The sequence below is a fragment of the Ochotona curzoniae genome, unplaced genomic scaffold (genome assembly GCF_017591425.1).
Source record: "Ochotona curzoniae isolate NIBS_2020 unplaced genomic scaffold, NIBS_Ocur_1.0 contig_883, whole genome shotgun sequence".
Lineage (NCBI taxonomy): Eukaryota > Metazoa > Chordata > Mammalia > Lagomorpha > Ochotonidae > Ochotona > Ochotona curzoniae.
Window position 1 is genome coordinate 26,037,104 of NW_024466599.1, and position 12,707 is coordinate 26,049,810.

Sequence of the window (12,707 nt, forward strand, 5' to 3'; positions counted from 1 at the left end):
CCTGACTTTTGATAGTTTTTCTCACAGCAGTCCCTAAGCAAGTTTCTCTGTGTTTCTGCTGACTTTTCTCATTCTGCTCCATAATGCCCCTCTCAGAATTTTTTTATTTTTGGTATAACTTCCTGTTTATCATCCCCATTCTCCAGACTACTACTCACAATCAGACAGCATTCAAGTAAAACAAGATGGCTGAGAAGAAAGAAAGGAGGTTGACAGAGAAAGGATTTCCATAACTATCCTTCCCAACCTTTTTACTATGCCTTTTAACAATATTTAGCAATCCAACATTTACAACAGATGAGCCAAAAATATAATTTCTTACTCACCTTTATCTTTTCCCCTCTAGTTTGTGAAACGAAAAGGCATATAATAATCTTCCTAAAGCCTGATTTTTTTCTAGTATCTGTGCTGTCATAGTGAGCACCAAAAACCTGACTTTTTCTTTGTTAAGATTTATTTATTTTTATTGGGAAGGTAGATATACAGAGAGCAGGAGAGAGACAGGAAGATCCTTCATCCAATGGTTCACTCCCCAAGTGGCTCCAACGGCTGGAGCTGAACCAGTTCAAAACCAGGAGTTTCCTCCGGGTCTCCCTCATGGGTGCAGGGTCCCAAGGCTTTGGGCTGTCCTCAACTGTTTTCCTAGGCCACAAGCAGGGAGCTGGATGGGAACCAGCACATTCAAGGTGAGGACCTTTACCGCTAAGCTATCTCGCCGGGTCCTAAAACCTGACTTTTATAGAATCTTCTTTACAGAGTTACATTTATTTGTTTTCTTCTGTTTTTGTACAGGTTTAGGCTTTGTCACTTGCATGTTTAAGTCTGAAACATAAAAGTACTTAGAAAAAAAAATTCCTCAGAAAAATGTGTCTCATGATTTATCTTCCTTACTCCACTGAATGCCATCACAGTGTGTGTCCCTTTATAAGCACCCCACACCATGTGGTGAAGGAATTCATATCAGGGAAAGTGAAGGATGAATAGGTCTTAGCTTTGAGAGTTGAAAAAACATGAGACAGATCTTTCATGGATCAACATTCACTTGCACATAGACAAAGATGCAAAGGGGACCAAACAGTGAGATCACAGAAAACAGAAAACTGGCATTTTGAATAAACTGCAAGTTTTGGGGATAGCCTCACCAGAGGATGAAGCTGGAAGTTGTTGACACTTTTATTCTGCAGACAGTGGGGAAACAGGAAGCATCACCACAGGATTTCCTTTTCCTTTTTTTTTTTTTAATATTTATTTATCTAAGAGGCAGAGAAAGACAGCCATCCAGAGAGAGTGCTCTTATCTATCAGTTCATTCACTAAATGTCCTTATTGGTCAGGACGTACAGCAGGGCAGGGTCTAACCTAAGAGCCAGGAATACAATTCAGGTCTCCCCTGCCAGGAACTCAACTACTTCCTACAAACGCATTTGTAGGAAGCTTGACTTAGGAACCAGAGGTGGAAATGGAACACAGCTGTCTACTGGAGGCAGGCAACTCAGCAGCATGTTAAATGCCTAGGTCAGCAGCAAATTACCCTGTGCCTCTCCCAAATAAACACAGCTTTAAAACAAAACAAAACAAAACAAAACAAAACAAAATCATTATTAAAAAAAATTTACTGTCTTAAAATCGGGTTAATTTAGCTAGGGAACATTTTTATATTACTTTTTACCTCCGTTTGTTTATTTGGAGCTTGGTTTCCCACTTTCTGAGTCATCAATTCATATTCTTTGCCAAAAACCTGCATTTTAGAATGGTTATTCTGAGAATCTGTAGGAATTACATAGGTGAACAGAGGATGAGGACTCAAACTAAGGCAGTGGGAAGAGAAAATATTTATAGAAATGAAAAACATATACATGATTTATTACCTAGTTTAGAAAAGTTGCTGTGGTGAGCAGGGTTCCATTTTTATTTTGAAAACATACATAGGTACAAGCAAACATATATATGGCTGCGAAGATGAAGGAGGCTTTCCATAAAGTATTAAGAGTGGTGAAAAATAGGGATAAGAAAATACCAACATGTAAAGAGGAGGCCATTTATATAGAAGCCAGCAATTGATGGCAGGAAAGAAGAAGGAAAAGGAAAGAGGAAAACCAAGACAGCAGTGTCACAGAAGTGAGGAAAAGCAAAGGGTTTCTACGGGTGACAACATCAAACCCTGCAGAGAGGTCAAGCAAGACAAGGAATGAAAGGTGTCACTGATGAATAATTACACTATTAGCAACTTAAGTGAACGTCATCTCACTGGGGCGGTGAGAGTAAACCCAGATTGCAGGGAACTGAGATTGAAAAGCTGAGGCGGCGCTGATGATGAACTCCTTCAATACACAGATGTGAAGAGAAAGGATGCTGACACGGGAGATATGGGCAAAAAGAAAGAGTACACGGAAATGCTGAACCCCAGGAGCAGAGAAACAACAGCACTTGATCGCAACTAGTCCCCGCCCTCCTCGTTCTCCATGAATTGGTTTAAACATCACTTTACCCAAGAAGCCTCCTCTGAACCTTGTGGTTATTTCGAGCACCTCTGTCCTGTGCTTTGCAACAGTCCATTTCTCCTAGGAGAACACACCTTCCGCTTTGTTACATCTACTCACTGGCTGGTTCATCGTGCTCAGAAAATAGGACAACTGTCTTGTTCTCTACTGTATTCTCAATGTTAACAAGCACAGGATATCACTGTGCATGTAAAGTACAGTAGGAACTGTACAAAGTCCTTTATAAGGATTTACCTCATTTAATTGACACTAAACCAGTTATCCATATTTTTAGGTGAGAAAGTAGGCTTCTCAAAGGCAGTTAAGTAATTAACCCAAGTAAAAGACAAGTAAAAGACAAGTAAAAGGACAGTTACCAATTCATACAAGTTGAAGGGTTTAAAGGTAACACCTGATTTTCTAAGTGAAAAGGTAGAAGCAAAGATAGATATTGAGTAAATAAAACTAGAATATGCTAGCATTTAAGGAAAATGATGACAGAAAGCAAGTTAAGCAGGAATTCCTAAGCAACTTAGCCTTCTGGGCTTAAGGCACTGCCACTAAAGGAATAGTACGTAATTACCCCCAAGGTAAGAAAAGAACTGCAACTAAAACAAAAACAAAAAACACATCACTGATTTAGTTATGATCTAAATCTTCAAAGCATTTATTTCCCCCTTAGTGACAGCCACAAGGTGTGACCCTTGTGTGTGTGTGTGCCTGTGTAAATCCTCAGAAGATAACTCCGTGCTGTAATGAGAAAACGGAGGCTTGCAGAGGTCAGATCACATGACTGAAGTGCACCGACAGTGAACTGCAGACAGAACTTGTCCTAGTACTTCTGATTCAGCCCTCGATGGTTTTACACTTAACTGGGCCAAATTTTCTAGTAAATGAATCAAGCACTTGCAAGTGAGCAGAGAACTAACTAACCGATAAATGACCTAATGATCTAAAAAGCATATGTTGGTCTCTATTTCAAGGAGAAATAACAGAAAAGCCATACCACAGAATCTTTTTAAAAATACTTTCAATCAAAAATTAGAAATTCACATCACTTTGCAGAAAACTAAAATTTAATCAGTAAGAGCACTTTGTGAATAAGGGAAAATGCTATTTTAAGTGTCTAAGCCTAACATGCCAGTAAAATAAAATAAAGGGTACCTGGGAGATAACTATTTTAAAGACACCTTGGCTTACAACCTAAAAATCAGATTGCAAATTAATTCCTATGATATCTTACTGGGTATCACATCATTCCTTTTTTTTTTTCTTATGTGAAAGAAAAGAACCTGCACACATCTCCCTGCAACCTCAGAGGGAGCCCCTGGTTGCTGCATGCCCCAGCCAGTAACAGCCTATGTGGTTGTCACAGGGTGCTGACGCCATAAAAAAGAGGAAGTGAGACTGGGTGGGGCTGGTGCAGGAAGGAATTAGCTACTTGAAATACGGTAGGGCAGGTGATAAGAATTCTAAAGCAACTGGAAGAGGAATTTAGAAAGTGAATTTAAAACAACATAGTTACATATTTTTTTAAAAGGGTACTTATAGGAGTGAATGAGATAAAGACAATGATTAAAAGCACAACCCCCCAGAAGTTTGGATATCAAGATAGTAAGTCTTCTGAAATTTAATGAAAGTAGTTCTGGGTTTTTCTTGGCTGCCTTCCTCACCTTCCCTACACTCAGGGAAGCCCTTCCTCAGCATATATTTTCACAAAAGCGATATACAGATGTTTAAAGAGCATTCTAAAACAAGAGTCAGTTATTGGATAAACTTTTCTTTTTTAAAAATTTACTTATTTTTCTTTTTCTTTTAAAAAATGATTCAGCATGCACAGTGATGATCCAGCCAGTAGGCCATTGCGCCAGGCCCCAAAACTTTCTTTTTAAGCAAATGTGAATTGCGGAGCATTTTGAGCATTTTTACTGCAATGAAAAAATGGTTACCTCTGCCCAGGCTTTGAGAACAGCCAGTTTTTCCATGGTTGTGGCACTTTCCCGGTAGAGCTGGCTGGAAGATCCTTTTCCAGCCTGAACTTTGTCCAGAGAAGAAACAAGAAGATTGTGTACGCGACGGAGGTCATTGAGGTCACTGACCACTCCACTTCCAATCCACGCACTGCACACCTAGCCGGAAAAAATTAAAAATGTGGAAGACAAAAAGGAAAACTAAACATTGTATATAAGAAAACTGAATATTATTTTTCTTTCTTGAATGAAAAACACAAAACAAACCAAACAACAAAATAAAAACTATACATTGTTATGCTTTAAACTTATTTTTATAACAAATTAACAGATAGAATAGATTTTATAGTACTTCCACAAAGAAAACAGCATTTACTTATCAGGTTGCCATTATCTCACTTAAACTTTTGTAACAACCGATTTTCTACCCAAAGCAGTATAATCTGGAATAATTCTGCAATTCAACAAACTTTGTGCTTACTATACACAATAGAATGCTGGCTGATATGAAAGATATTTAAAAATATATAAAAGGAAACAGCTTAGTTCCTACCCTCAAGTAAGAAAATGCAGATTGAATGAACGTATGGAAGCACTGTATGACTGTGATATTCTACTTCAGGACAGAGAAGTGCGAGATTAACTAGCAGGAGAAATGAGAGTGTTTAGGCTTCAGGAAGGCATATGTGTACAGACACAGAAGAGCTCATGAGGAAGAGATGCAATTAGGAATGTTAATTTGGATCAGATTACAGTAAAATACAAATTCCATGTGAACCGATTCAGACCTCATCCAGGAGTCAGTCATGCGTTTCTGTGGCTTGTGGGCTGGCTGATGGTATTATTAGAACTATACATCAGGAAAACTGCTCCAACGTGTATGCATGGAAAGCAGTGTGTGAACACACAGAAAAAGAAGAGGCGTGAGATCAGGAGACCCATGTAAAAGGATCTGGAAGTCAATTAGATACATTCATGGGTTTGGGGAAGAGAGATCCAAAATGACTGAGGAATCAGATGGCCAAATTTTGATTGACAAAGTGTGTAACTTTGATGAACTGAAAATGCCCTTGTTAAGAGAGATAATACAGAAAATAGGAAAGCTTAGTGGAGACGTTAGCATAATTTTGATTTCAAAGGTTTTTACATGCTGAGTTGCAAGTTCACTTAAGGGACTTATGGAAAGCCATTGTGCAGCTAGCTGGAACTTAGGTCTGGATTTCAGGAACATTAGGAAAGGTACCTAAAGAAACCTGGAAATTCTAGCACAAAGGTGATTTGTAAACTTGTTTAAGGATACTCCCCCCCCCCCCAATAAAACCTTAAAGTCAAACCACAGGGGAAATGCTTATAACTAATGGGCTAGTGAAATAAGTATGGAGAAAGAACGCAACTCAAAGGAACACTTCCCAAACAACCAGGGGAGTCAGCAAGTGCAGTGACAGTGGAACCAAGAGAATTTCAGGAAGGAAGGAGTGCTCTGATAAAATCACGTTTCTCAATGACAATTACAACTTTACCGCTTCTCATCTGAAATCCCTGAGCCTAAGTGTGTGTCATAATTCACAACTCTGGGTAAAGATAATAAGGCACACGATCCTCATTAATTAAGGAATATATTTGGCAAGATGTGGCAGCACCCCATAATTAAAACAGTTATTTCTTCAATGGAACACATTATAAATTATGCTAAGAGAAATTAATGAATATGGATAGTTCCACTCAATGTCACGTCAGGGCCAAATGATTACAAGTCAGGTTCTGTTGCCACAGAAATCACACACACACAAGCTTTTGGTTTTCAGACCATTTGACTTTTAAGTCTTGGAGAACAAACTGGCATTCTTGTACTTAAAACTTTTTAAAAGTGGAGAACAATGGGGCTGGTGGTGTGGCATAGGAGGGCAAAGCCACTGCCTGAAACACCGCATCCCCTATGGGTACCAGTTGGACTCCCTGCTGCCCACAACCGTTTCAGCCCCCTGCTAATGAGACTGGGCAGGCAGCAGAGGACAGCCCAAGTTTCTGCAGCCCTGTGCTCACATAGGTCCCAGCTCCAGCCACTGTGGCCATCCGGGAAGTGTATCAGCAGATGAAAGATAATCCCAGTCTGTTTTCCCCTTTCTCTCGAAGTAATTTTACATTTTAAATTATAAAAAGAATTATAAGTGGAGAACAAACGTTTACATAAGTGGTTTGATGCTCAAAATCTATTCTCAAAGTCAAAACAAAATTTTTAGAAATTAAAAATGAAAATTCTAGAAGCGATTGTTGTCAATAAAAGATGTACTGAGGCCAAAACAAAAATACTGAAGATATAATGAAGTTTCAGTGAAAAGAGATGAAATGAGCATAAAGAGAAATAGTTATTATTCATGAGGTCACTAAACATACTAAGTAGATTTCTTGAATTCACAACCTTTATAATTTTGTCAATTCTGGTACAGATAATTTGGCACCAGGTATTCTTTCCAAAAATCAAAGCACTTTTTCTACTTCAAAAAGCTAAAAATGAAAAATTTCAGTTAAGGAATAATGGGTTTGGTTTTAGAAAGACATCCCATTCTAAGAGAAGACTTTGGTCCTCCTTCAAAAGGTTGATGAGTCAATGTACAAACAGGGATTTTAAGTTGAAATGCAACATGAAGGCAAGCATTTCATTTAAGAGTTGAACCCTGCTACCAATGGTCATCGTCCAGCACGGTGTTACACCTGAGGACCCTTCCTGCGATGTTAAGAACGATCCTTCTTTAAGGTTCCTTATATGCTGTTTATTCTAGCAACAGGATGGGATGCCACGTAAGCCAACACTTCACTTTTATTAACGAAAGGAACTTGAAACCTACTGTCCCGCATGTTCCTAAACTAGATCTCTTCACAGCAACAGGAGATGAGGTCATAAATTTATGACCTGCTACTAGAAAAGAATATTTATAAAGAAAAATCAGCCATAGCCACAAGTGACATTAAAAAAATTCAGAAAAACTCATCAATAGGAAATGTTTGTACTATTAATTTCCAGGATTCTAAGAGCATTGACTTTTCTACTGAGCAGAAGCCCTGCAGGTGGTTGTCTGCTTAGCTCTCATGCCGTGAAATCCATGCAGATACATTCAAACACGACTGTGCTTTCTGATGTCTATTAGTTTCCCACACCAAATGATCTACTCTAACCCTGAAGTTTGCTTTGTGATCTAGAAATCTCTTCTCTCTCTCTCTCTCTTTTTTAAAAGATTTATTTAGTTTTTTTACAGGAAAGGGCAGATTTACAGAGAGAATGAGAAACAGAAAGATCTTCCATTCACTGGTTTACTCCCCAGCTGGCAAAAACGGCCAGAGCTGAGCTGATCCAAAGCCAGGAGCCAGGAGCCTCTTCCACTTCTCCCAGGCAGCTGCAGGGTCACAAGGCTTTGGGCTGTCCTTGACTGCTTTCCTAGGCTACAGGTAAGCCCACTGGGATTAGAACTGGCACCCACATGGGATCCCAGCAGGTGCAAAGCAAGGACTTCAGCTGCTACGCTAGAGTGCCAAGACGAGGACTTTAGCTGCTAGGCTACTGTGCTGGCCCCTACTCTAGTTACTATTAATATATATTACTTAATTCTTATAATTTTTAATGTTTTATTTATATGTTAGACCCTCTTATGACTTTTTTTTTTAAAGATTTATTTTATTTTTTTTTTATTGGAAAGGCGGATATACAGAGAGGAGAGACAGAGAGGAAGATCTTCCATCCGATGATTCAATCCCCAAGTGAGTGCAACGGCTGATGCTATGTCGATCTGAAGCCAGGAGCCTCTTCCGGGTCTCCCACGCGGGTGCAGGGTCCCAAAGCTCTGGGCCATCCTCCACTGCTTTCCCGGGCCACAGGCAGGGAGCTGGATGGGAAGCGGGGCTGCCGGGATTAGAACCGGCGCCCATATGGGATCCCAGGCGTGCAAGGCAAGGACCTTAAGCACTGCGCCATCGCGCCGGGCCCCTCTTATGACTTTCATATGTCTTATTCACTTCCATGTAATACAAAGGATCTTCAAAAATTAATAGAAAATACATTTGTTAAGAGTTTCTCTGTGAAACTTTTGAAGCAGTCTTATATGAGCTATATGTTGCAATTCAGACCAAAAAAAGGGATGCTATTATGTTATTAAATGCCTTATCATTTTCTACCTACAAAAGAGGAAACTGACACTGTTGTGTTTCCAATGTAAATAGTTTTCTGTTTTTTCCTGACAATGAAATTATAAGATATCTATGAATTTATAAGAGATAATTCTAAAAGGCCCTATTTATTTTCTTACCTGGCAAGCTTTTGCTATTATATCAGATGGTGTATCTTGTGAAAAGGCTGGCCTTAGGGCGGCTCCCACCTAGAAAAATGAATAAAGCATTTAATTTTGGACATTAGTAATACAACAAAAAGCTTTTTGTAACATTAGAGATGAAAAGACAACAAACACATCTTCATTCCTTTCCATCAGCTCTTTCTTTTCTCTCTGCAATTAATAATTCAACCCATATCACTTTTCCTTTCCTTTCTAACAGGTCAGCATTATCAAATCTATACGAATGTCATATAAAATAGACAATTACTTGTTTTTTACTTCTTTTGTTTGTTTAATTAACAGTAATTGGATACTCTAACAAAGTCATGTTACCAGAAATAAAAACAAAACTACACAGGCCTCATCTGGCTAGTCCTCTGCCTGCAAGAACTGGCATTCCAGATGGATACTGGTTTGGATCTGAATTGCTCCATTTGTGATCCAGTTCCCTGCTTGTGGCCTGGGAAGGCAGTGCAGGATGGCCCAAAGCCTTGCGATCCTGTACCCATGTGGAAGCCCTGGAGGAAGCTCCTGTCTTTAGATCAGCTCAGCTCTGAGGGGCAGCATGGCGGCACAGTAAAGTAATCCTCCACCCTGTGGCACCAGCGTCCCTCCTGGGGCACCCATTTGAGTCCTGGCTAGTCCACTTCCAATTGAGCTCCCTGCTTATGGCCTGAGAAAGCAGTGCAGGACAGCCCACGTAGAGGTAGCATCAATCTCCAGGATTCCAGCTTTTGATCAGCTCAGCTCCGACCACTATGGCCATCTGGAGAATGAACCAGTGGGTGGAAAACCTTCTCTCTATTTCTATTTCTTCTTCTTTAAGAGCTGTACCTTTAAACAACAATCAAGTAAAAAATAAAACAAACAAAAAAAAACCCCACAAAACTGCTCTTCCATTTTTTTCTATCAGTATTTTTCTAAACACATTTCTAACAATACTTATGACATGATTAAATTTCATAACTGCATCATTTTCTTTAAATAACCAAACAGTTCTCACACTGCCACATAAAAAGATTGATGATGATTTTGCCTCAACAAGAGATTTTTCTTAAAGATTTATTTATTGGGCCATTGCACTAGTCCCCAAGAGATGTTTTAAAGAACTGTTCAACAGGGCTATCATGATGGCTTAACAAACTAATCCTCTACATGCAAGGACTAGCATCCAAAATGGGTGCCAGTTAATGTTCTGGGTGCTCCACCTCCCATCCAGCTCCCTGCCTGTGGCCTGGAAAGGCAGCACAGGATGGCCCAAGTTGGGACCCTCCACCCACATGAGAGACCCAGAAGAAGTTCATAGCTCCTGGTTTAGGATCAGCTTCGCTGTAGCTTTTGGCAGCCATTTGGGGACTGAACCAACAGTTGGAAGATCTTTCTGTCTCTCCTCTCTGTAAATCTGCCTTTCCAATAAAAACAAATAAACCTTTAAAAAATGACTACTCAAAATTGTTTGTGTAGGTATTGTTAGTATATCAGTAAATAACGAGTGAGTTTTAGACTTTAAATGGAGCAACATCAGTCACAGAGTTTCAGATTAGTAGCTTTAATATTTATGAGTAGAGTAATAAGATGCAGCCAGCCTATAGCTTGCCCAGGTCTCCCATGTGGTTGCAGGGTCCAAAGTACTTGACAATCTTCTGCTTTCCCAGGCACATTAGCAAGACGCTGGACCAGAAGTGAAACAGTGAGACTGAAATCAGTGCTCATATTAGGATGGCTTAACCCATCACACAAAAATGCTGACCACAAACTGCTGTCATTTGGAGTTAATTTGTCCTTCTGTATAGAAGGAATAATTGCTTATTTTTTAAAATGCCTATCAAGCCTTGACATGAAAATAACAACCGCAAATCCACAACATTTTTTGAATGTTGCTTTTATCTTATACATGTCATGGCTAAATAGCTCAAGTCAAGACTAAGAAGTCAGAAATTTTTATTCTAGTGTTATCACAAGTATGCTATCACAACTTCAAAAGAGTGACAGCTTGATACGTTTGTTTTCTTTAATTGTGAGCTGACTGAAACCACGCTGCAGACAATGGAAAGAAAAGTACACATTCTACCTTAAAAAAAAAAAAAAAAGCAAAACCAAACAACAGACTGCACTTCTAGCATATTTCTCCAGGGAGGCTTCACTCATTTATAGGTTCTCAATAACTAGAAAATCTCACGTTAGCTTGGTACTGCTCCAGAATCACATGACCTGGAAATTCTGGCTCAGGCACAGATGCAAACTTCTTGATAATATCTTCAAGAGCCTGGAGCCCGGCCATCCGCAGCTGGTTACTGTGATCCGTTGCAGCCATGAACGCCATGCGAATCAGGTCAGAGAGATGAAGTACCAAGAGATCATCTAAAAATAAAAAAAGAATGTGAAAGGGAAAATTACTCCAAAAGTAAGGGTAATGGCATAAAAACATGACATATTTTCTAAACAAAGTGCTAATTATCTACCTTACGGGTAATGTTTAAAAGCAGCAAAAATGTTCTTTCAAGAAAATTTGTATATCAATCTTATAAAAACAATCTTATAAAAACAGTAGCAAACCTTTATAAACTACAGTAACACATAATGAAATCTGAAGCAGAACTCTCCTCTAACAAGTCTGCATGTGTTTTAAAGATTTATTTTTATTTTTTTTTTTATTGGAAAGGCGGATATACAGAGAGGAGAGACAGAGAGGAAGATCTTCCGTCCATTGATTCACTCCCCAAGTGAGCGCAACGGCCAATGCTATGCCGATCTGGAGCCAGGAGCCTCTTCCGGGTCTCCCCACGTGGGTGCAGGGTCCCAAAGCTTTGGGCCGTCCTTGACTGCTTTCCCAGGACACAGGCAGGGAGTTGGATGGGAAACGGGGCTGCTGGGATAGAACCGGCGCCCATATGGGATCCCGGGCGTGCAAGGCGAGGACCTTAAGCACTTGCGCCACCGCGCCGGGCCCAACATGAGTTTGCAAGCTTTTCTGTAGAGGACCAGATACTAAGCCATGTGATCTCTTCTACAACTATTCAGTCCTGCTGTTGCACTTCAAAATCAACCACAGACAATACGTATCCCACATGGGTACATGATCTTCAAACAAAACTTTATTGGTAAAAACATGCTGTGAACTGGATTTAGACTATATGTTGCAGACTACGAATCCTTAGTTTAAAAAAAAAAAAACGTAGCTCAGGAAACCTAAATCTATGAAGAAGATGAAAAAGATTTTAATAGCAAGAACAAGATGTGGAAAATCTGTAAGGATTACACTAGATACTGTCTAAAAAAGCACGAAAGCAAGTCCTGAAATTTAGTTGAATTAGTTGGTATCCTTTGTATCCCTCGATTCTTTCAGGACTTGCTTTTGTGTAGTATTAAGTAATTTTAAGTGATGAGCAATGAAACAAGATTATTGTGAATTATCCATATGGGCCCAATCTAGCAGTATGAATCTTTAAGATCAGAACACCAGCTTAAGATTCCATCAACTAATTACTTTCAGCCGCCACATACAGGAAAGAACACGTGCTATTTGTCTTCCCGTGTCTATTTCCCCTAACATACTGACCTACTGTTCCACCCACTTTGCTGTAAATGTCACAGCTAAATAATACTCCCCTGTGTATATCTACACCATTGGCTTTATCCGTTCATCCCTTGGTGGGACTACTGTGAACAGACATCAACAAACATGGGAGTGCAGGTCACATGAAATTTTATTTTCCTTGGATATGCACCCAGAAGTGGGATAACTGGGTCATACAGGTCTATTCCCAAGGTTTTTAAAGTACCTCCACAGTAGCTAGAGTAATTTGGTATTTCCATCAACAGACGAGTAAAGGATTCCCTTTTTTCCACATCCTTGCCAGCATTCGCTACTTTTTGTCTTTTTGTTATAGGCATTCTAACTGTAAACAGATGATATCCCCTTGTGAGTTAGATTGA

The 12,707-nt window shown here is 39.6% G+C and overlaps 1 protein-coding gene across 1 annotated transcript in view; it reads right to left on the reverse strand.

Moving 5' to 3' along the window:
* The window catches only part of HEATR5B (HEAT repeat containing 5B), a 78,620-nt gene that overhangs the window by 20,943 nt on the left and 44,970 nt on the right, over positions 1–12,707 (reverse strand). The window contains exons 25-27 of the mRNA XM_040993072.1: positions 10,951–11,132; positions 8,748–8,816; positions 4,429–4,608 (exon numbers count right to left, since the gene is read on the reverse strand). Coding sequence (XP_040849006.1) covers positions 4,429–4,608; positions 8,748–8,816; positions 10,951–11,132 — 431 coding nt within the window. The remainder of the gene's footprint in view (positions 1–4,428; positions 4,609–8,747; positions 8,817–10,950; positions 11,133–12,707) is intronic.